We start from the raw sequence: 25,289 nt of genomic DNA on the forward strand, positions 1-25,289 counted from the left end.
ACTTTCACTCTATGACCGTTTACAAGGAAAGGAACAGAGTTTGGAGTACTTCCCTGGATCTCCACTGCTCCATTTGCTCGGATGCCAACGATGGTGTATGGGCCGATCCATTTAGACTTCAGTTTCCCTGGCATTAGCTTAAGCCGAGACTGAAAAAGGAGCACCTTCTGTCCTACATGAAGTTCCTTGACCCGGAGGTTTTTATCATGCCATAACTTCGTTCTTTCTTTGTACCACATGGCAGACTCAAACGACTCCAGCCGAAGTTCCTCCAACTCTTGCAATTGTAACTTCCTCTCTTCTTCGCAAGCTATCGGCTTCATGTTCATTTCTTTCACTGCCCAGTACGCCTTGTGTTCAATACCCACAGGTAAGTGACACATCTTACCAAACACAAGTCTTTAAGGTGACATTCCAATATGCGTTTTAAAAGCAGTTCTGTAGGCCCACAATGCGTCCCCGAGTCTTTTGCTCCAGTCCTTCCTTGACGGATTAACTGTTTTCTCCAATATCGTCTTGATCTCGCGATTAGAAATCTCTGCCTAGCCATTAGACTGAGGATGGTAAGGAGTTGACACTCGATGGTGTACATCATATTTCTTCATCAAAGCCTCGATGGTGCGATTACAGAAATGTGTTCCTTGGTCTGAGATGATGGCTCTAGGAACTCCGTATCTATTGAAAATATTATCCTTGAGAAATTTCGCCACCTCCTTCGATTCACAAGTTGTGGTGGCCTTAGCTTCTATCCACTTAGATACATAATCCACTGCAACCAATATGTAAGTATTCCCACAGGATGACGGAAACGGTCCCATAAAGTCCATTCCCCACACATCAAAAATTTCGCACACGATCACTGGGATCAGAGGCATCTCATCTCTCCTTGAAATCCCCCCCGTCTGCTGGCATCTCTCACAACACTGGCAGAACTCAAAAGCATCCTTATTCAATGTTGACCAATAAAATCTGCTGTCTAGAACCTTCCTCGCCGTTCTCCTTGGCCCAAAGTGGCCTCCACATGCTAACGTGTGGCAATGATTTAACACATCTCTTTGTTCCCATTCGGGAATGCAGCGCCTAATCACTTGATCTGAGCACATTTTCCACAGGTAAGGATCATCCCAAAAATAAAATTTAGATTCGCTTCTAATCTTCATCCTCTGGGCCGGTCAAGGCCAAAACTGCTTCCCAATCAGGTGGTCTAGGAAATTTCTCCAAAAGGTACAAATGTTCCTCGGGAAAGGCATCGAGTATGGCCTCTTCTGTTTCTCCTTGGAAGATTCTGCTCAAATAATCTGCTACCCTATTCTCCGTTCCTCTTTTATCTCGTACTTCCCAATCAAACTCCTGTAAAAGTAACACCCAACGGATTAACCTTGGCTTCGACTCCTTCTTAGCCAGTAAGTACTTTATCGCTGCGTGATCTGTGAAGACTATAACCCTTGACCCAAGAAGGTAGGGTCGGAATTTTTCAAAGGAATACACGATGGCTAACATTTCCTTCTCCGTGGTGTCATAATTCTTCTGAGCTTGATTTAGTGTTTTGGAAGCATAGAAAATCACATAGCTTTTTCCATCAATTTTTTGTCCTAAGACGGCTCCCACAGCGAAATCGCTTGCATCACACATTATCTCGAAAGGATGGTTCCAGTCTGGTGCCCTGATTATTGGTGCTGATACTAACCTGTCCTTAAGCAGCTGGAACGCCCTCTCGCATCCTTCGTCAATGACGAATTCCACATCATTTTGTAACAACCGAGTGAGTGGTTGAGCGATTTTTGCAAAATCCTTTATGAACCTCCTATAGAACCCTGCATGGCCTAGGAATCCTCTTACCTCTTTTTGGTTCGTGGGGTATGGTAATTTTGATATCACATCCACCTTTGCCTTGTCTACCTGGATACCCCTGACCCAGGACAATGCCTTCAGTCACCATGAAGTGGCACTTCTCGAAGTTCAACACTAAATGCTTTTTCTGGCATCTCTGCAACACTAGATCAAGGCTGGCTAAACAAGTATCAAATGAGTTCCCATAAACGGTGAAATCGTCCATGAATATCTCAATGCATACTTCCAACAGATCCGAAAAAATGCTCATTTACATCGTTGAAAAGTCCCTGGTGCATTACACAATCCAAATGGCATTCTTCGGTATGCATATGTACCAAAAGGGCACGTGAATGTGGTCTTCTCTTGATCCTCTGGATTAAGGTAGATTTGGAAATAGCCGCTGTATCCATCAAGGAAACAAAAATATTGTTTGCCTGTCAATCTCTCCAGCATCTGATCAATGAAAGGTAAAGGAAAATGATCCTTCTTTGTGGCTTCGTTCAACTTCCTGTAGTCGATGCACATCCTCCATCCTGTCACTAATCTGGTGGGTACCATTTCATTCTTCTCATTTTTGACAACTTGTATCCCAGACTTCTTTGGCACCATATGGACAGGGCTGACCCACTCACTGTCAGGAATGGAGTAAATGATTCCTAAAGCAAGCAACTTCAATACCTCGTTTAGGACCTCCTCTCGCATGTTCGGGTTCAGCTTCCGTTGTGCATCTCGATGAGCCTTTGCACTTTCTTCTAAACGGATATGGTGCATGCAAAGATCCGGACTTATTCCCACCAAATCTGAGAGAGTCCATCCTATTGCCTTTTTGTTCCTTTTGATGACCTCCAACAACTCCTTCTCTTGTTCCTTGGTCAAGTTGCTGTTGACTATTACTGGAAATGTCTCGTCCTCCTCCAAGTAAGCGTACTTAAGGCCTGGTGGAAGTGTTTTCAGCTCTTTTTTCGTTCCATTCGTCTCCTGGGGCAAGGGATTTTTGTCTGAAATTTCCGGTAAAGTCTCTTTCCCCGACCCAGGAGATTTTTCCAAGCTGGCCACATAAGCTGATCCCTTGGACCTAGCTAATTCCGGGCTTCTGCAGAATTCCATAATGGCCTCTGTGAGCTCTTCATCTGTCAATTCTTCTGTGTTCACTGCTGCACACCATCCCACAACTTCTTTGTCAATCGAATGGCTCAACTCCGAGTTGTCGATTTGTTCCTGTATCAATTCTGTCTCAAGATATTCTTGGACTAAAGGGTTAATAACATCAATAGCGTAGAGATTCTCAACATCTAAAGGTCTTTTCATCCCCTCATCTATGCTAAAGGTATATTTTTCCCCATTATAGTCCAAGCAAATTGTTCCATCAAACACATCGATAATGGTCTTAGCCGTACGCAAAAATGGCCTCCCTAAAAGTACCCCACTAGACTCAGCAGACTCATTATCATTCATCTTGATCACGTAAAAATCAACGGATATAGAAATTCATACACTTTGACTATAATATTTTCCAACACTCCTTCAGGGCAAATGCAAGTTCTATCTGCTAGCTGGATCACTACCTTGGTAGCAACCATTCTTACCCCAGTTAACTTCTTATAGATCGAAAGTGGCAAAACATTTATTGATGCCCCTAGATCACATATGGCATGCTCAACTTTGATATCCCCTAAAGAGATGGGTAATGTGAACATACCTGGGCCGGTGCATTTCGAGGGCATCCTTCTTTTCTGTATCACAGCAGACACAGTTTCTCCAATCACAATCTTCCCATCTAGCTTGGTTTTCCCTGCAATAAACTCCTTGATGAACTTACTGAAGGCGGGCATTTTCAAGGCTTGCAAGAATGGCAAGTTGATTTCCAACTTGCTGAAAATCTCCATGAGATCCTCTGTATCATCTTTTTTCTTCTTCGCCTCCCCTCGATATGGAAATGGTTTTGCTCGTTTTACTGCATTTGTGGAAGTCCCAGCCTGGGTTTCATCAACTGCTTTGTTTCCTTCCTTACTTACTTCCTCAGGTTCGGGGTCTAGGAAGAACGGGTCCCTTGATCGAGGTAGGGATCCCCCTAAGTCTCCCTTCTGGAGGTCGTCCTGAATAAGGATCTCCCTTGGTCTAGTGCCTTCCTCTTCAGTTTCCAACGTCGGCCCTTCATAACCCCGCCCAGATCTCAAGGTGATTTGACTAATGTTTGCTCGGTCTGGCGGTTTGACGGTAGCAGGAAGTTTGCCTTCATTCCCTCGCATCTCATTCAAGGAAACTGCGATCTGGGAAAGTTGTTTCGCCATCATGTCCATGGCGGCTTTTTGTTCAGACTGAGCATCTTGCAACTTGTGCACCATGTCATTGTTGGAATATAGGTTACCTTGCATGAACTGCTGTGAATTTACCAGATCATGGACCATGTCATCCAAACTCCGTTGTGGTCTGAAGTTGAATTGACCAAAATTTTGTCCTTGACCTTGGTTCTATCGATAATTGCCTTGATGATTGTTGTATTGGTTATTCGACCCTTGATTATTGTACTGGCCACCAGACCCTTGATTTCCTTGGTGGTTCTGTTGGGAATTCTGAAAATTGCCTTGGTTATTCCTTTGGTGAGGTGGCAAATAGGAGTTTCCCGAATTGTTTTGGTTATTCTGATTCCTATTCCCCCAATTTGTGTTGTCTTGATTCCTATATCCCGCTTGCAGCTGGCCTTCTTGATTCCTTCCTGACCAGTTATGTTGCCTCTCTGGGGGGGTGTAATTCGTGATTTGCTGCGAGGGCGATTGATTCTGGTCATTTTCACTCCATCGAAAATTGGGATGAGTCCTCCACGGTGCGTCCTTCTGTCTTCCTTGGTTCCAACTTCCCATCGAATTCGCCTGGGCATGGCACTCCTCTTCGCTAGGTTGACCATAATAAGGTTGAATCTGTCTTTCCTCCGGATCCGGGGATTTCTCACTCCTTGATGGAGCGTGGGGGTTGTATTTTTCAATCGCATTCAACAGTGCTTTCTCCAATTGGTCTATCTTATCTTCCACCTTCTTATCAGTTTGCTCCGTTGCTGCGTTGACCGATCCCCTTCTCAAGATGCTCCTCGGGTTATCATAAGCCTTCTTTGCCTCAATTAATCTCCCCAGCGTTTCCCTGGCTTCACTTGCTTTGTTCTTAGTAAAATTCCCCCCGCTCGAAGAATTCATCAGGTCCTTTGATTCGGGGTTTGCACCTTCATAAAACAGATAATAAGTTTCCGTCTCGATCATCCGATGATTAGGACAAGCATCCAGCAATCCCTTGAACCGAGACCAGTAAGAACTAAGGGAATCATCATACTCTTACTTGCACTCCTGGATCTCTTTTTTCAGAGCGTTCGTCTTGTTGGATGGGAAAAAATAGTCCAGAAATTCTAGTTTGAAATCCTTCCACGTATTGATCGAGTCCTGCGGAAGCCTTAGTAGCCAAGTGTTCGCCTCCCCTTTGAGGGAAAACGGTATTGCACGCAGACGGTAGTCCTCCTCCGTCGCCTCATTAGGTCGCTTCTGAATGCTACACAATTTGCTGAATTCATTTAAAAACTCATAAGGGCATTTGTTCCTCCGTCCAAAGAACGTGGGCAGAACTCCGAGCACATTTGTTTTGATGTCGATTGACCTCCGGCGTGGGTTCGAGACTATAGCGTGAGCGGGTTCACCGTCAAGATGAGCGGTGAGCGACCCTATCTCCGGATCGGGATCTACTAGATGGGCCATATTCGGGTCTTCCTCCTCCTCGGTCTCGGAATGCTCTGGTTCTGTTGACGATCTTGCGTTCTCCTCGGTTGACGAATTCCACTCCTTTTCACTCTCTGATTCGAACGGGAATGGATCCTCCGTTCTCAATCCTGATCTAGTGGTGATGGTAGATGTAGATTCCTTGACTTGCCACTCGTACTGGCCACTCCCTGATCCAGATGAGCTTGCCCAACTTCCAGATTGGAAGCCTGCTCTCATAAACTGTCAAGGGAAAAGGAAATAACAGAAATTAAAATATTTACACCAAATCCTTAAATGAAATAACAACAAACGCCATCCATCCCCGGCAACGGCGCCACTTGAAAGGTTCTCTGGTCTACGCGTGTTCAAATAGGAAATAGCAGGTTCCCTAGATCCAGCAAGTCCACCAGATCACTCGGTCTAGGAACTCGTAGGTCGCGAGGAATCCCGGTCGTCGGACACACAGAGCACTTTTTCTTTCAAAAACCCTCAACCACTTTACTAAACCTAGTATAGGGAAGTAGGGATCGATCCCACAGAGAAGGATGCGTAATACTCATGTTCAAGGATTTGGGAGTGTTTTTGGTGTTGGCTGCTGCCACGCATTTTCTTGGGTTGAGGAAAATCAAAATTAACTTGACTTGGAAACTTTTAAAAATTCTTAAACTAACAGCTAGACCTAGGAAATAAACCTACTGTGGGGACCATGTCTGAAAAAGCAAGATACGACTGAAAAGTTGGCAGAATAACTAACTCTCGTACCGACTGACAGTGACATCGTCTTCTACAACCAAAATTGCGTAAAACTTCTTAAGAAAAGCAGCATGAGCAAAATAAAAACAGGGCTACTGACTTGAAATCAAATTTATGCATAATAAACGAAGAACTTAACAGATCTGCATACCCTAGACGAAGTAAAATAGAAACCAAGAAGAAAAAAAACAAGATCTATCGAACTATTATCTTTCCACACGTCGAATCCAACCTCAGACGCTAAATCCACTTCGGATCCAAGCGTCCGACATGAACTCCAAATAGCAGAAACTCTCCATCACGTCAGATTTTTAAAAAAAAGAACTCCGAATACTCAAACAACCACAGATCTGTCACCAAATTCCACATCAAACACCTCAACATCAAAATAAACAGAGATCGACATAACAATTGAAGAAATAAGCTAACAGCAGAGAGATCTATGCAAAATGACTTGAAATTTAACCGCTAAACGCAGATCCACGAACGGTAAAACAATTAAGCATCATCAACATCAAGGTCGACTCCCAAAAGTGAAGTTCGACGGTGAAACAAGCAAAACAACTGAAATTAAAGGTAATTGTATCTTCGCCCTCACTCGGACGGTGTTGCCAAACACGCGATTTTCTAGAAAGTACCCTTCCGATCACGACCACCCCAGATCCATTCCCAAGTGTGTGTAAAGTGTGTGAGCTAAGAAGAGTGAAAAAGAACTCTCCCTTTTGCGTTGCATGCTCTTCTATATATATAGGCGTTTGAGTGGGCCCAGCGAGGTATAGATAAGACTTTGTTACCCTCAGCTGTAGACTCCTCTGTCACGCCAATTTTCCTTGTAAATCCTGCTCACTTCGTTCCTTTCCTTCGCTAGACCATCTCCTTCAGTACTTCTTTGATCTAGCAATTTTCTTCACACACCTGGCTTAGGAAAAGTGTTAGACCCAGCAAATTATAACATTTTTCGCACATTACCGATGCATGAAATTAGCCTTATCATTACTCTTACAGATATTTCGTCAGGACAGGGGTGAGTTTCATAAAACAATCAAAATTAAATTACTTAAAGCTATAGTATCTCTCCTCAGAATTTGCAATTTGTGACACTCTAATCTCAAGAACGAGACGCACATACAGTTAATATGTACAGTTACTTATAAACGAGCTTTTCTTTTTCAAGTATTGGGGTATTTTGTGAATCAATCTATAAAATTACCAAATTGAATCCAATGAATATGGAAAAATGATCCACGCCCTCTATTTTTATGCCAATGCCCCTGCACTTATGATGTATACACTATTCAAAAATAGCATTATACCGTCTCCATAGTAAGTCTGGGGGAAAATACCGAAATATCGAAATACCGGCTTTATCGTACCGAAAAAATACTGAAAATACTGAATTTCCGGTATACCGTGACTTTCGGTACGGTATGATACCTTACCGAAAGATTCCGGTAAGGTAACGGTATGAATTTTCAAATACCGCGGTATACCGCTGCATACCGAAATTCGGTATATACCGTAAATTAATGTATATTCCGTAAACTAAGGTATATACCACAAAAATATAAACACAATTATAGGGTCTTGTTAGGTTGAGATTATTTAGCTAAATTAGGAAATGAGATGCAATATGGGCCACTAATCCACAAGATTAACAAAATGTCAACAAATACCACATTATGTCAACAAGGGGGTATAATTGTCTTTTTATTAAATTGTGTTTGAAATCATTTTCTAAAATTCTCTCTAAAACTCTAGCTGCAAAGTCTTCAAATCTTCAACATTCAAATCTTCAAATCTTCAACATTCATATCTTCAAATCTTCAACATTCAAATCTTCAAATCTTCAAATCTTCAAATCTTCAACATTCATATCTTCAAATTTTCAAATCTTCAAATCTTCAACATTCAAATCTTCAACATTCTTCAAATCTTCAAATCTTCAACATTCAAATCTTCAAATCTCTTCAACATTCAAATCTCTTCAACATTCAAATCTTCAAATCTTCAAAATTCTTCAAATCTTCAAATATTCAACATTCAATAAAATGACACTTATAATTTACATATCATCAATACCGAGAATATCGAATGTCAACAACTCGTATTAAAATGTCAACAACTAAAAAATAACACTTATAATTCACATATCAATATCGAGAATATCGAATGTCAACAACTCGTATTAAAATGTCAACAACGAACAAATAAAACTTATAATTTACATATCATCAATACCGAGAATATCGAATGTCAACAACTCGTATTAAAATGTCAACAACTAAAAAATAACACTTATAATTCACATATCGATATCGAGAATATCGAATGTCAACAACTCGTATTAAAATATCAACAACGAACAAATAACACTTATAATTTACATATCAATACCGAGAATATCGAATGTCAACAACTCGTATTAAAATGTCAACAACTAAAAAATAACACTTATAATTCACATATCAATATCGAGAATATCGAATGTCAACAACTCGTATTAAAATGTCAACAACTAAAAAATAACACTTACAATTCACATATCAATACCGAGATTATCAAATGTCAACAACTCATATTAAAATGTCAATAACTAAAAAATAACACTTATAATTAATGTCAACGACAAATGTCAATAACAAACGTTATTTATGTCAACTACGATGTCAACAACAAACTTTATTTATGTCAACTATTATGTCAACAATAACATTTCACAGATAATTAATGTCAACGACAAATATTTTCATGTCAACGACGTATATTATTTATGTCAATAACAACGTTTTACATATAATTTATGTCAACAACAATGTTTTACATATAATTTATGTCAACAACATTTTTCATAAAATTTATGCCAACGTCCTATAAAATTCATGTCAACAACAAACGTTATTATGTCAACGAGCTATATAATTCATGTAAAAAATAAACATTTTCATCAATTTAGTCAGTTGCAACTTCAAAACTGATGCATCTACAGATATAGTGTCTTACAAGATCCCAGACTTTCCATCGTTTGTGGAAGCAACAAAATCTATTCTAACAAAATCTATTCTAACAAAATCTATTCCAACAAAATTAGAGGAATATCTCAGTCCATTTTCAGTCAGATGCTAGTGAGTACTATTGTTCCAAAATTTCACAAACACAGATACAAGAAGTCATTCCAAAAGTTCCATCCAATAATTCGGTAACTACAAGTGAACAAAGATTCTAATGAATCAAACACCACATTAATCTGCATTTGTTAGAGCAAGGCAACATTTTCAAAATTGCAGTATACATAAGTAAAACAAACAATTGCAATGCATTTCAACATCAATCTGAAAAATCCAAAGCATCACACAAACAATTCGAAAGGAGTGAAACTCTAAATTTCTGAATTCCACAGCAACACCAACAATTGGAAAGAGTGAAACTGGATTAATATTCAACAATAGCTACAATCAGAAGGAGTGCAATCATCAAGTATTAAAATCCAAGATCTAATTCCAACGTCGCAGCCTCAATGGACAATATCACAAATATTTGAGGAACGAGAAAAAAATTTGACTAACTAATTTCAATTTTTGGACCTTAATCACATAACTGCAGCTGCAGATAGCTTCTCGTTCGACGCCACAAGCAGCAGTGCCGACGCCGAGAGACGATCGACGGCTTGAACTCGAGTAATTTGATATCTAAATAAAAAATAATTAAAAAAATAAATTAAATACGTGTAACCTGATTGATCGATTGATTGATTAGTGAACCGTTCTGAGATTAGAAGATGATTTGAGCTCCTCTGTTCTTCAAAGCCTGAATCGATCGCTCGTCGTCGCCGGAATCGAAGAGCGAGACGAAATAATTGAGGAACGAGAAAGGATTAACGGAGTGCATCCGCCATTTCAGAGCTCTGAGGATCAACATCTCCATTCTCTCGATCGTCGCTGGAATTGAAGACCAAACCTCCATCATTATCGCCAAACACAAGCTACCCTATTTAAAACACAAAATTACCATTCTGCACTTTCATAATTAATTAATCTAAAAATATTTTTCATGTGGCAAATTCTGGACCATTCATTTAATAAAAATGAGTGGCTGATATTGCATCTCATTTCTCAATTAAGTTAAAAGTTCTCAATTGATCACAACCCCACAATTATATATATAATATATTTTAGATGTTTTTAAATTATAAAATCTATTGTGAAATATAAATATAATTATGAATAAATTATATTTAATTTATTTTTAAAATTATAAAATATAAATAATATTCTAAAAACTCTAATTTTCTATTTTAATTGATGTTGATAGTCAGGTATACCGCAAAAGTAAAGTATATAACTTCAGTACGTTATACCGAAAATGAGGTACGGTATCGATATGGAAATTAGTCATACCAAAAATAAGGTATACCGAAGTTCGATATACCGAAAACTTTGGTAAGGTAAAGGTATGACTTTTTCGCATACCGTATTTACGGTAAGGTATACGGTATGGTGGTTTCGGTAAGGTATACCGTACCTACCCACCCCTACTCCATACTTGAGACTTTGACCATTTTATGTAATATTGTTGAAAGTACTTTTTTACTATTTCATGACTTTTTTTTTCATTTTCATTTTTTTTATCTCAATCTTCATTTTATGATGCAAAATGTGCACAATTTTTTAACTAATAAAAGAGCAAAAAAATGCAAATAGAAAGAAAAAAAAAAGAGAGAGAAAGGAAAAAAATCAAAATTAAAATTATAGTGCATTAAAGCACCTCTTGAGGTATAAGAGTGAGCAGGCAAAAAACATGAAATGGTGGATAATCCTAAATAATAATACATCAAAATTCAGAAATATTGGAATTGTGTTTGAAAGGTGAGGGCCGCAATATGCAATTAGGAAACTATGGGGACTACAGATGTAATTATTTCAAATAATTATACGAATAGAAAACGAGGTGGAATGAATCTATTAAATTCTTCCTCGTTGAAAATTTGGGAAGCTTCGCGTTGTCGTTGTCTCATTTTCCGTCTCAAACGCGGAATTCGGGAGAGAAAATAAAGCTGAAAATTCGACCCCGAATTCCTGTTCCGCCGACGCAAATCTAGGGATTCCTCGCCTCTTGCCGGAATCTCCGCCGCCGGAGTTTTTTTTCAAAATTTCCGATTTTATTAGTTCTTCACTGTGAATCCCGAATTCGAGGATTCGTATTTTCGATTCGTAACAAAGAGATTGAGGAATGGGGACTCCGGCAATACCAAATCTCGGGAAACACTGCAGCGTCGATGATTGCCGCCAGATTGATTTCCTGCCCTTCACCTGCGATTGCTGCCAAAAGGTCTGATTTTGATTATGATTCTGTTTATGAATCTATAAGCGTTATTCAGTTTTTGTTCGTTTGAGTTTTGGTTCTTGATTGGCCTGGGTTGAAGCCTGGAATTATTCCCATGGATATGGATTTGCTTGCTTTCCTTATCTGCATAAAGACCGAATAAAATGGTGTTAATGTTTGCAGATTTTTTTTCCTTTGCTATCCTTTCATGTATATATATGCTTACAAGTTGATGATATTTGATAATGAGGTTTGAGTTTTGACCTGGAATTCGCAAGTATTATGGTGATTAGGTTTTGAGTTTGCCTTGACATTTTGCTGACCACAAAAAAGTAGTAGTACTAATTTGATAGTATGTTTCATCTGTTTTCCTTGTAGTGCTATATGTTGTTTGTGTTCTTGAATTAGAGAGATCTGATTCATTGGCGTTTTGGTTGTGATTTGGTTAATGTTTGTAGCACTTGCTTCTGGTTGAGTGTAAGTACAAGTTATCACTTGTTATACGCTTAGATCAGGTTTCTATCGCTAGGAAGATTTCTTTGTGCATTGCACCAGGACTTTGGAATATTAAGCTTTATTTGATCAGTTTTTTAAGGGGTTGAATGAAACATTGCAATTGCTTTGGCTTTTGATTAGCATTGGTTCCTGTTGGAGATAGTCTATGACTTTATGTGAATTGCGACTCATTTTTAAGTTTCCGTTTTCCTATGATCAAGTGATTTCTTTTGTCTTCTTCAATGTGTGAAATTGGTGTCCAGGCTTAGATCTCAGAGTTTGACTCAGCGATATGGTTCTGTTGTGTTGATCCAGTAACATGATTGTCATTGTCCTTGAATGTTCGTTTTAGTTTCTCCATCATTCCTTAGTTTCTCAGACATGCTCCTAATGTTTATTGACCTTCTTTGTATAGGTGTTTTGTCTTGATCACCGGAGCTACAGCAGACATCAATGTCCGAAAGCTGGCAAGAATGATGTTACTGTCGTTGTGTGCCCCCTCTGTGCTAAAGGAGTTCGCTTGATTCCTGAGGAAGATCCAAATATTACATGGGAATCACATATTAACATTGATTGTGATCCATCAAACTACGAACAAGCCACAAAGAAAAGGAAATGCCCCGTGCCTCGATGCAAAGAGTTACTCACATTCTCAAACACAATCAAGTGTCGGGACTGTACTATCGACCACTGCTTGAAGCACCGGTTTGGACCTGACCACAGCTGTCCTGGACCCAGAAAACCCGAAACATCATTTCAGTTTATGGGGTTTCTGAACAAAAGCAGAAAAGATGAACCCAAGCAAGCTGCAGCCTCGTCTTCATCGAAGTGGACTTCAGGTTTCCTCAATTTAGCCTCGTCTGTCCGTGCTTCAGCTGAGGCGGGGATGACAAAGTTGAGCAATGAATTCAATCAAGCCTTAAGTACAAATGGAGGGGCACAGAACAGTAGCAGCACAAGCACGAGCACCAGCCATCATGTGGAGGTGTGTCCACAGTGCAAGTTGAGATTCTCTAGCGTTGGAGCTCTCGTGGACCATGTGGAGAAGGTCCACGATAAGCATGGGGTTATGAAGGCGACACTTGATGTCTGCCCCAAATGTAGTAAAGGATTCCGTGACCCTGTTAAGCTCGTAGAGCACGTGGAGAGAGACCATGGAGGTGTGTCAAAAGCCTAACCAAGAAAGATCAGTTGATTCCCGGTATTCTGCATATTGTTTACCCATTCTTTTTCCTATATCATATGAATTCTCGAGGTGTGATTGAAAGCGCTTGAGCTTTTGTAACAAGGATTCATATCAAGATTTAGGGTCCTATTGAAAATCTAAGATTCAAATTTCACTGTAAAACATCTCATACTTATCTGTGGTCTTGTCATTTTGTTACACTCAACCTATCAGAAATTCTTTTTTATTCCTTTTTTTTAGTTTAACAATCCCTATGCCAATTATGCCACAATCCACTTGATCGATTTTTTGCTTCAAGCCGATTAAACTTTTTTCCTTGGTTACAGAATAGTGTGAGGCAAAGTGAAAAGTAAATTTTTTTCATGTTTGCAATCATTTTCTTGAGTGCATTTTAAGGGAGAATTGAGTTGAAAGTGGAGATGAAAGTGCATACTTTATCGTGGAGGCATGTTTGTAAAGAAATAAAGAATGTTTGAAAAGAAGAAGTACTAATAGAGAGAAAGTTAACGGTTTGTAAAGCGACCCTAATTTACAACTTTGCTGTTTAAATCAACAATGAAGGTGGACACCATCATATGTTTTGACCATAACTCGACTGGTATTTTTTAATCTTAAAAGTTAAAAGCATCTTCTCATTTCCATGCATTAAGATATTCGATTACTACACTCAGTACTCTTAGATAACGCCTCGATATTTATTTCCTTCAAATTTTTGTATGAGCAAGATAGCTTTTTTCCCAATAAATTGTAGAACTAAGTTGAGTCTCTTGCGAATTTGCTGTACAAATTAACAAAGAAAAGAACAAATATAAAACATTTCCAGCACGTCGGTCGTGGCGAATTTCTCCTATGGAAAGCTACTTACAATTAAAGACTATTACTATAAGAAAATAGAAATCTTTAGAATATATTTGAGAATTAATGGTCCTCAAAGAAGAAACGATCAGTCGTGATATTTAAAAAAGCTAGCTACTCTTTAATTAATAATTGGGGCTCAATAAATATTCCATTTATGAACCTTAATACGATATGATTGCCTTAATCCGTGACAACTATTCCAACTACTCTAATTAAAATTAGCCGGCCACCCACATTTCATAAGTTAGTTACATGTTGCGAGTGATGAAAATTTGATACAATGCCATTTCAATAATCATTAAGGTCAGCTCAGCTGATTTTTTCAATAATTTTATAAATAAATTGTGACGGTACAATTTATGAGTCAATAAAATGCGCGTGAAGATGCTATAGAAGCGGTGTATTGTTAGAAATCAAAATTTTTTGATGAGTTACCAGACTTCTGGTCTGCTCTCTACAGGCATTGGTCTGAAGGTAAAATTTACGAAAATCTTATTCCTTTTATGATCAAGAAATGATTTTTAGAAATGTCCAAGAAATGATTTTTAGAAATGTCCCACAACACACTGATTCTTTATGTGTATGGAGATTGTTTCTGTGATTGATCAAGATTGTGTTTTTGTCTTGAGCATTGGCATAATCGGTTCATGATGAAGAATCTTTGGAGCCCAGAAAGGAAAAATGATATCTTGATTGGTTTTATTTTGAATTTTGATTATTTCTGAAATGGGTTTGATTGCATCATTGAAAGATCGCATTTTGACATGAATGTGATGGATATTTGTGTAGGGTGGTACAGGCATTCCAGAAGTGGTTGGTTGATCTTGCTGGCTTTCCTTTCCCTTCTTCTCCTAACCGACTTTCGATATTACAGAGAAGGGAAAGAAAAGCATTTCAAATTTCGAAAGAGGTTTATTTTGCAGAAGACAAGAAAAGATTTTTTTGGATTTTGTTAATTCATAAATATGGGTGTTGTTTCGGGTGTAGTCTCGAGGCAAGTCTTGCCGGCATGTGGCAATCTATGTTTCCTTTGCCCTGCAATGCGTGCGAGGTCTAGACAGCCTGTGAAGAGGTACAAGAAGTTGATATCTGACATTTTTCCCAAGTCACAGGTTTGTTTTTCATTTCATCATGTTGTCTAACATTTTGTGTGTTAATCCGTTGTTGCTAGTCATGTTTCATGATCATATACTTAAAATCATTCTTGAGAAAGACTTGCTGTTAGAAACTTTTCATGGTACTGATGGGATCTTAGGATTTTTCGCAACACGTGTGAAATGACTGAGGTGTGGAAAATATAGATTCGTGTTGAGGGAGTTCGCTTGTGATGTTATTACGTGTTGCTGGTGGCCATATGCATTGGTTTTTACGGAGTTGGAACTCAATAGCTTTTTAATGGTGTTGGTTGGCAGGACGAAGAGCCTAATGACAGGAAGATCGGGAAACTATGTGAATACGCTGTCAAAAACCCTTTTCGAATACCAAAGGTATTTTTGTGTAGTGTCTTAAATCGAGAACTTACCAAATTGCTTTTGACATTTTTTTGCATTTTACAGCTGCATTGTATCTATTGCTTATTGCATTTTACTCTTTGGCCTTCTTTGACAATACAGATTGCAAGCTCCCTAGAGCAAAAACTCTATAAGGAATTGAGGAATGAAAATTTTCACGCAGTGAAAGTTGTTATGTGTATTTACAGGAAATTGATATCATCTTGCCGGGAGCAAATGTATGTCCATTTTCTTTCATTGGATTTATTTGATATGTTGCAATTCTTATGAGTGAGATCATCCAGTCCTAACACATATAACTTATTGTATTTTCCAGGCCTTTGTTCGCAAATAGTTTAATGACTATTGTTCAAACCTTGCTAGATCAACCAAACAACGAAGAAATTTTACTTATTGGATGCCAATCGCTCTTTGTTTTCGTTAATAACCAGGTCACGTGCTGCTAGTTTTGATACTTGTTTCTTCAGATGCCCTTTTCTAGCTTAGGGTCCTCTGGTTCCGTGTGGAAGCATTAGACTGATTCACCTCGTTTTCACGACTATGCAGAATGATGGAACTTACATGTTTACCTTAGATGGATTTATTCCAAGGCTCTGCGAGCTTGCCCAAGAAGTTGGAGAAGATGAGAAGGTGCAACATTTAAGGGCAGCTGGGCTGCAAACTCTATCTGCTATGGTATCGTGCTGTCCCTCATCATCTATGGATTTGATAAAGTATCTTCGAATTTGATAATTGAAGCAAAAGTATTGGAAATAGGCACTTGTATAGCTTATGATTGTGTCATAATCATCCGCACACATATTTATCTTACACGTATACTTTATCTTTCATGCAGGTTTGGTTCATGGGCGAAAACTCACATATTTCAGCTGAATTTGACAATGTAGGGATGTCTTTTTTTTCTTTCTTATGATAGTCTCTATGTCTCATTTGTCTTGACTTCTTTATTTTTAATTGCTGATTGCTCAGATCGTTACAGTAGTCTTAGAAAATTACGGAGGCGAAAGTAAGGACTTGAATTCCAACCAAACAAGTTGGGGGGAAGAAGTTGGTAAAATTGAGGGCAACATCTCTCCATCACCGAATGTTGTAAGGAAGGTTTCCTCTTGGAAAATGGTTGTGAACGATAAAGGAAATCTCAACGTGGAAGAGTAATTTCTTTGCTCGATTTTTCACTTCCTTTAGCATGCGATTTTATAGTGATTGCATGTATAAAATGTGTTGGATTTGCTTCCAGGGAGGACTCTAAGAACCCATGGTTCTGGTCCCGGGTATGCCTGCACAACATGGCAAGCCTCGGGAAAGAGGCGACAACCTTGCGTCGGGTTATGGAATCCTTGTTCCGCTATTTTGATAGTGGAAATATGTGGCCGGTCAAGGACGGGATTGCTTTACCTGTACTCAAAGATGTGCAATTTTTTATGGATGATACTGGTCTGTTTCCATCCTTTGTTTCTTTCTATAAATTTCTTACCAGCTCGTTGATTCAAACCGATGATGTTCCTACCATTGATTATACAGGGCAAAACACACACTTTTTGCTGTCAATTCTAGTCAAGCATCTCGATCACAAAAACGTCCTTAAGCAACCTGAGATGCAGCTCGACATTGTTCATGTCACCACAGCCCTTGCTCGAATGTCAAAGATCCAGTCTTCATCTTCAGTTGCTATAGTCAGTGCTGTGAGCGATATCATGAAGCATTTGCGTAAGAGCATACATAATAAGCTCGATGACGCAAATCTTGGCAAAGATTTGATTAAATGGAACATGAAATTCCATGAAGCAGTGGATGAATGTCTTATCGAGCTATCATCGATGGTTCGTTTATAGTCGATACCCTGCCATTAGTATTCGATTATCGTTTCATTTGAACATGCATTTTCTAATATCAGTTTCGTTTTCTATGAGCAGGTCGGAGATGCAGGTCTGATCCTTGATGTAATGGCTAGTATGTTGGAGAACATACCAAGCATCAACATTATCGCAAGAACGACTATCTCAGCCGTCTATCGCACAGCTCAAATAATTGCTTCTTTGCCTAATTTATCTTATCAAAACAAGGCAAGACTTTGTTTAGGATGATGATCTCTGAATCTCTCCCTCTCTCTCTCTCTCTGATTAAGTTTTGTAAGTAAAGGATTTTATTTCCTATTGTTAGGCATTCCCGGATGCGTTGTTTCACCAGCTACTTCCAGCCATGCTCCATCCAGATCACGACACACGCATTGGAGCTCACCAGATCTTCTCGGTTGTCCTTGTGCCATCTTCGATCGCCCCACAATCAGATCATGATGTGTCTGACTCGAAGAAGAACGTCCTCTATCCAAGGACGCTCTCGAGAACTGTTTCAGTGTTTTCCTCATCAGCTGCGCTGTTCGATAAGATGAAGCATCAGAGGGTTCAGCATGTTGAGCCAAACAAAAGCAAGCCTTCAGGTGATGTGGGGCAGGGAAACAACACCGGTGGTGTATTAAACAGAATCAAGTCGGGTTACAACCGAGTACAGAGCTTCAGACCATCGGCCCCTGAGCCTGATTCCACAACCAAATCTATCAAACAAATGGTTCGCCTCAAATCTGTTTCCATTTCTTGCATTACTCAACAAACATATTAGAGCGTTATATTAATGTGCCCCATTCATTAAATTCAATTCCAGGACGTCGTTCCACTTAGACTCAGCAGCCACCAAATAAACCTGCTGCTTTCATCTATTTGGGCACAATCTGTTGCTCCCGAAAACTTGCCTGAGGATTATGTAGCTTTAGCTCACACTTACAGCTTGATGCTGCTGTTTTCTCGAGCCAAGGTAATTTTTGGTTAAGTAATTTGCTATGAAGTACCTAACCGATCTCGCTAATAAGTTTGATTCTGTCTAACCATTTCTTCATTTGGCGCAGACTTCCTATCGTGATGCACTTGTTCGAAGTTTCCAGATGGCGTTTTCATTAAGGGATGTTTCTCTTGCTGCAGAAGGTAACTTTGAGCATATCAAATTAGTCACAAAAAGATAGTGAAGTCATATGTTTGGCAGTTTGATAGGTCATGATTCGAATCCGAAGGTGCAACAAAATTACATACTAATTGTCATTCGATATGAGCTTGAATCCCGATACATGACACACGAGAATTCGTTTTAGGATGATTGTTTCTGACTCTTTAGCACGTTTGGTTCAAAAGTTATATCGATCTTATTATGAACTTCTCCCATAACATCTGCAATGTTGTTTTCAGGAGTACTTCCGCCTTCACGTCGCAGGTCCCTCTTCGTGCTGGCAACCTCGATGATATTCTTTGCATCGAAGGCTTACAGCATTGTTCCTGTAGCTGCACGTGTCAAAAGTATGCTCACTAGTAAAGTGGTATGTTTCACATCTCTCACTACTCTGTTAATGAAAAGTTGTGTATCTTATACCGATACTAACTACGCATTTCTCTTTCCCTTGCATTTCAGATCGATCCATTCTTGTCTTTGGTAGACGACTCGAAGCTGCAGACTTGTGAAACCAGAAAGATCGCATATGGATCCCAAGAAGATGACAGTTCAGCTCTGAAATTTCTTTCTGGAACAAAAATCTACGACGAACAGACAACCGCATCTCTGACTTCCCTAATTGTTAAGAGTTTGGATAACTTACCAGAAGTAAGTCTGTGTTTCGTCGTTTTTAGATATAGTATGCTCGATATGGACACCGTTTCTCATAGTTACTGTCCCAACGCTATTCCGTGCAGTCGGAGGTTTCCTCCACGAGGGAGCAACTGCTCAAAGAATTCGTGCCTGAAGACTTGGGCTCCATTAGAGGTGCGTGGCTTGCTGATTGCCCAGAAGGAAGGCACATGCATAATAAGTCATGCTTGTGTGGCGATAAATCCTTTGACAAGGTACATTTAGTTTAGTCGACGCTACAATAGTTCATTTATCGAGATCTTATGTTACGTCTTCACCATTTTGTAGGCGGCCTCAATATTCGTTGATGATGAAGCTTTCCCAGAGTCGGTTGGAGCCGGTAAACAGAACACGCAGTTGGCTGTTCAAAACCCGAATCTTATCAGCATTGATCAGCTTCTGCTATCTGTGAGTGTCCTGGAAATAGAACCATCTTGGATTTTATGATTCTTTCGCTTAAAGTGGAAGTTGATTGTGGTTGCCAGGTTTCCGAGACGGCAACAAATGTAGGCAGAATGTCCATGTGCACGGCAGACGACGCCTCATACAAGGAAACGGCCAACCACTGTGAGACTCTTTTGATGGGGAAGCAAAAGAAGATGTCCAATCTGATCAGCGCACTTCACAAACCCGGGCCTCTGATGGCGATAGCCGCTCAAGCAGAGAGCCAGACGACGGGGTCACATGTTAGCAATCAGCACAAGGTACTTACTTTGTCAAACTGTCACGTAGTGTCATATTTGTAATATAATTGGTGTTTAGACAGTCGAACACAAGACTCTCCCTAACAACTTTTCTTCCTTCCTTTGTGTGGTGAAAACAGCAGACTGGAAACCTGTTCTTGGATGACAATGTTCTCGGGCTTCCAGCCGCGTCAAGAGCAGGGCCATGCGCAACTGAAGCTCAGAACGAGTTTAGGCTGCCATCAGCAAGTCCGTTCGACAACTTTTTGAAGGCGGCTGGATGCTGATAGGATAAGCTCGACAGTATAGTATGATCGTCCATGTTGAGTCTAGCAGTAGAAACGGCAGCATTGGTTTCCCCTATGCTTTTAACCCAGATTCTTTCTATTTTTTCTCCTCTTTTTGTTCTTGTTCGTTCAAACAAAAAATCGTGCAGTACTGAACCAGGGGGTTCGTGTAGTTCTCCTACCGGAAGTGCGAGCAATTTATGTAGAGCTAGTGTAGAAGAAGATCGATGTTGGTATCCAAAATGTCTGATCGTTTTTGTATTGATTGTATGAGGAATGTGTATATTAGTGTTCCTCTTTTATGTGTTGTTTGTGTGGGAAATGTCTGTAAAAGAGTGTTTGTGGCAATAGAAGATGATCCTGATTCTTTTTCATTTTTAGTGCTTTATGAGTTGTGAATTTAAAAAACATACTTACCTTCAAATTTAAAAAACACAAGTCACAAAGGTAGAGTGCCTAAACACTCATTCATTGCAACGTTTACCATTCATTCATATACACTTTTTACTCCAACCATTTTCCTCCTAAAGAGGTTACATCTTCCGTCATCTCTACCTTGGACGCGACGAAGCACCACTGTTTTCACACTGTGATTTCCTGCAGCATCTCCACCACCTTCTTCATCTTGGGCCGTTTGGCTGGGGTGCTGTCTGTGCAGAGCAATGCCACTCTCAGAGTGGCCAGCATCTCACGCCTACAACCAAATGACACCGTGCTCAGCTCAGCATCGAGAATTTGCTCAGGGGTCTCTCCTCTTGCAGGCGCAGCATGCACCCACTTCACCAGATCAACGCCCTCCCCAAACCCCTCATCTACAGGGAGTCGAGTAGTGAGAAGCTCGAGCAAAATGACCCCATAGCTATACACGTTTCCAGGTGCTGTAACTTGCATTGTGTATGCATACTCTGTTACACACAAGTCCAAACAAAACATGTGTGTGTGAGTGAAAGGGAGAGAGAGAGAGAATGATGAAATAGCTTTCACAAAATGAAGTGTGTATACATACATACCTGGAGGTATATAACCAAAGGAACCAGCAACAGCACTGATGCTTGCTGTCCCTCTAGAAGGATCCAGAAGCTTTGAGATTTCAACTTCGCCAACAAGAGGGGTGAGGTTGGAGTCTAAGAACACGTTCCCAGAAGAGATGTCGAGGTGGATGATGGCCAGACAGTGGAGGAAGGCGAGCCCTTCAGCCACCCCGATGGCAACAGAGAGTCTCGTAGGCCAGCTAGGTTTGTGATCATTTCCCTTCTCAGAGTCATGAAGGAACTGAGCCAATGTGCCATTGGGAAAATGCTGCTGCAGCAAGAGCAAGGCATCATCAAACACGACGAACCCAATTGGCCTAATCAAGTTGTCATGGTGGAGCTTGCTCAGCTTCTCGACTTCTCTGATCATCTTGTTTTTGTAATGGATCATGGTTTTGTCCATAGATTTGAGCTTTCTAACTGACAGCACCATCCCGGAAGGCATCTCTGCTCTGTAGATGGTGCTGAACGTGCCTATGCTGAGCTTGTTTGAATCCTTCGTTGTGGCTCTGGCCACGGCCTCAAAGTCTATAGCCTGCCGGAGGTTCTCCACAAACACGTCCCCAGCTGCTATGACCGGCTTGTTACTGCTGCTGTTGATCTCCTCCTCAGCTGCTCCCCCATCCTTGGCAGCTTTCTCAACCCTCTCCCTCATTATAAACAGCAACACGACAGCAGTCACAGAGGCGAAAACCACCAAACCAGAGCCAATAACAGCTAGTATGACCCTGTAGGAAACCTTATGATGGTAAGGATCTTGATCAGAATCATCCAAACTTACACAAGAAACGCTCAAGGGCTCCCCACAAAGCCCCTTGTTCCCAACAAAGCTTGAATTCAAGCTCTTTTGGAACGGTGTGAAGGCTGGTATAGGGCCACTGAATTGGTTTTCAGAGAAATTGACCTCAATCAAGCTCATCATCCCTTTCAAAGCAGCAGGGATGCTCCCACTGAGCTGATTGCTTGACACATCTAAAGAAACAAGCTTGTCAAGGTGCCCGAGCTCTGCAGGGAGCTGCCCGTGAAGATGATTAGAGCTTAGATTCAGTGCAATCTGCAAGTTCTTGATATGACCAATCTCAGCAGGAATGCTTCCGGTCAGATAGTTACTACCTAACTGCAACTCAAGCAATTTCCCACATTCCCCAATCTCAAGTGGTATCTCCCCCCCAATTGAGTTCTGCCCCAACAGCAAGAACTGCAGCCTCGATGCACCACATATGCCTTTAGGTATGGTGCCATTGAACCTATTACTGCTCAAATCGAGTTTGTTCAGATTCTTGCCTCCAAGAATCGATGTGGGAATCTCTCCAAATAGATTGTTACCCGAAACAATCAACTCCTGCAGATTACCAAGCAAGCCAAACTCAGCAGGAATGGTTCCTGTGAATCCATTTGAAGCCAGATTCAGAAGAGTGAGATTAAAACATCTTGAGAAATCTGGCACAATCTCACCAGAGAGATTATTGTTGTCAGCTTCAAAATAAGTAAGTCCACTCACATTGCCTATCTCTCTAGGAATCCCACCAATCAACATGTTATTACCAATTCTAATACTAGAAAGCCCTCTGCATTTCCCAACTGATGCAGGCACACTCCCACTCAGCCGGTTCTGTGTGAGAACCAGAGTTTCAAGCTTCCCCATAGCGAAAACGGCCTCAGGTATTGAACCCCCCAATAGGTTTGAATGAAGGTTTAGCAGCTTAAGTGGAGCAACAGAGCCTAGCATAGGAGGAATCACACCACTCAACTCATTCTCATAAGCAGTGAAAACTCTCAAATTGGTCAAATTCCCCAACCACAACGGAATTGAACCATTCAATCTATTTGTGTACATCTCCAAATCTTGCAACTTAAGCAATGCATTAAGATCATCAGGAATCACCCCCACCAACATATTATTTGAAAGATTCAATGCTCTAAGATTCATAAGACTGCCCAATGAAGGCGGAATCAATCCAACAAAGTTATTGAACGACAAATCAAGATACTCGAGCTCGACTAGGTTTCCAAGAACAGGTGGAATGGTGCCATGGAAATTGTTGCGTGAGAGATCGAGCCATTTGAGTGATTTGAGGTCAGAGATTAGAGAGATGTTACCTTGCAGCCCATGATTAGAAAGATCAAGCTTCTCCACAAATAGTGTTTTTGAGCTGCAAGAAATGAAGGGCCAAGTGCAGAAATCTGTAGCATTTCCATCCCAATCAGACAATCTGAGCTCCTTCCCAATTTCTAACAATGTCAGCTTGTCATTTTGAAGGTGCTGGGCAATGAGAAGCTGAGATTTTGAGAGCAGCCCAAGAAGCAAAACACTCAACAAAGTCCATATTTGCATCTTTTTTTTGAGAATCTACAAATCTTGGTAATAAAATAAGACGTTATAGTTGTTCAAAGTCTTCAGACAAGAGGCTGAACTCGGAAAACCCCACACATTTTCCAAAAGTTGTTGAAAAATGAAGAAAAACAAATTCTTGGCCCAAAATAGGAGGAGCGACACAAGAACAGCAAATATTTTGTGGGGGGAATAGAAAAAGATGGGAGATTTTGGTTAGGAGGAGGTCCAGGAGTTGTTGATTGAACCAAGGCAGAAAACATAGGTGAGATTTTAGTTTTTCAGAAGTAGAAGAAGCACATGGCAAAAAAGTGGAGTAGCAAACTTTGCTGAAAAGAGGGAAGAATTTTAAAAGCGTTTAAAGAGTGTGGGATTGCAATGGTCAGCAGAAGACGGATGAGGGAATTGTACAATGTTTGGGTAATTACTTTCACGGGTTTGGTGTTTTGATCTCTGTCATTGTGTGTGTGATTATGAGAGAGAGAGTGTGCAGAAACGATGATGCAGTTTTGAATCTTTGATGTTGCAGATAGGAGTATAAGTTAAAGAATCACGAGAAATGAACAGTCTTCAGTTAATGGGACTACAGCCTATGTATTGAAAATAATATAGAAATTGTTTTGGCAAATGAAAAGACCAGTTGATAATGAATCCATAATATCAGTAAAATTTTAGTGTCATTAGAGTTTGTAGGAGTAGTATTTTTTAAGTCACTGAACTATCGAAGAGTATCATCTAAAATTCTGGAAAATTCATTAATTATGTGTTAGGTCTTCTGGATTTTTCCTTCTAACTATGCTCCTGAAATTGACTTCGATTGATTTATATTTATGAATTTAAATCTATTTACATTATAATTTTTTAAAATTATTATACTAACATATACTTGTACTTGTTGATGTATATACATCATATTTAATAATAGTACTATTTTTATTATAATATCAAAATTATAGATTGTCTTCGAATAATATAATTGAATATTTATTTTGAACACTAGATTTAAGAAATTGATATTAAAAGTCAAATGAAGGGTAAAATTGGTGAGTAAATAAAGTAGAAAAAAGAATTAAAAAAAATTCTAAACAAGAACGACTCAACTAACTTGAGACGATATATACAACTACCTTGGAACAAGGGATAAATAATGCTATCTCCTACTCAGCTCAAGTAATTGATTTGTTTTTAGCCATTGTTTCGTGAAAATGATAATATAGTACTTATAAATAGAAAGAAAGTAAAGTTAGAAAGATAATAATATAAAAGAGAGTCGTATCTACATTATTCTCTTACTTACTTTATTTTCTCTCCAAATTTAACTTTTATTTATCAGTTTCTCCAAACACGTGCCGAAAAATAGTCAATCATTTGAAATGGGACGGATGGGGTATTATCTAAAAATATATGAATATATGCGCTAATAAATTTTAAAATAATGAAAGATGTATTTTTTTTTCTATTATGTATATACACATTATATGTATTTTAAAGTTATACACATCTTATTTTAAATAGCGTCTCAAAAATCTGCAAAAGAACCAAAAACGTGATTACCCCATTGCCCAGATATGCAAAAGAACCAAAAACGTGTTACC

General features: G+C 39.6%; 3 protein-coding genes across 4 annotated transcripts; 2 read left to right on the forward strand and 1 right to left on the reverse strand.

The window, feature by feature from the left end:
- Positions 1-11,017: 11,017 nt before the first annotated feature.
- On the forward strand, positions 11,018-13,556 carry LOC148923287 (zinc finger (C2H2 type, AN1-like) family protein). Its single transcript, XM_089061980.1, has 2 exons — positions 11,018-11,651; positions 12,556-13,556. The coding sequence occupies exons 1-2, from the start codon at positions 11,553-11,555 to the stop codon at positions 13,315-13,317; spliced, it is 861 nt and encodes a 286-aa protein (XP_088918106.1). The 5' UTR covers positions 11,018-11,552; the 3' UTR covers positions 13,318-13,556.
- A 912-nt stretch (positions 13,557-14,468) lies between these two features.
- On the forward strand, positions 14,469-20,705 carry LOC125205950 (protein SEMI-ROLLED LEAF 2-like). 2 transcript variants are annotated; one of them, XM_089060773.1, is made up of 20 exons: positions 14,469-14,658; positions 14,974-15,296; positions 15,597-15,671; positions 15,798-15,913; positions 16,012-16,126; positions 16,242-16,370; positions 16,531-16,578; positions 16,665-16,846; positions 16,933-17,129; positions 17,217-17,515; positions 17,609-17,758; positions 17,856-18,260; positions 18,354-18,503; positions 18,595-18,670; positions 18,929-19,056; positions 19,149-19,337; positions 19,427-19,576; positions 19,650-19,769; positions 19,847-20,065; positions 20,185-20,705. In XM_089060773.1, the coding sequence occupies exons 2-20, from the start codon at positions 15,150-15,152 to the stop codon at positions 20,329-20,331; spliced, it is 3,042 nt and encodes a 1,013-aa protein (XP_088916899.1). In that variant the 5' UTR covers positions 14,469-14,658; positions 14,974-15,149; the 3' UTR covers positions 20,332-20,705. The 2 variants fall into 2 exon arrangements, with proteins under 2 accessions (XP_088916899.1, XP_088916900.1); XM_089060774.1 differs by having other exon boundaries at positions 14,470-14,658; positions 20,188-20,705.
- Positions 20,706-20,770: 65 nt separating this feature from the next.
- On the reverse strand, positions 20,771-24,276 carry LOC125205949 (leucine-rich repeat receptor-like tyrosine-protein kinase PXC3). The gene is made up of 2 exons (XM_048105173.2): positions 21,342-24,276; positions 20,771-21,236 (listed from the first exon to the last, which is right to left on the reverse strand). Exons 1-2 carry the CDS (start codon positions 23,695-23,697, stop codon positions 20,914-20,916), a joined length of 2,679 nt encoding a protein of 892 aa, XP_047961130.1. The 5' UTR covers positions 23,698-24,276; the 3' UTR covers positions 20,771-20,913.
- Between the last annotated feature and the right edge of the window lie 1,013 nt (positions 24,277-25,289).

This window comes from Salvia hispanica, chromosome 6 (genome assembly GCF_029641045.1).
Source record: "Salvia hispanica isolate PSC_SH4W2 chromosome 6, Shi_PSC_v1, whole genome shotgun sequence".
Taxonomy (NCBI): Eukaryota; Viridiplantae; Streptophyta; class Magnoliopsida; order Lamiales; family Lamiaceae; genus Salvia; species Salvia hispanica.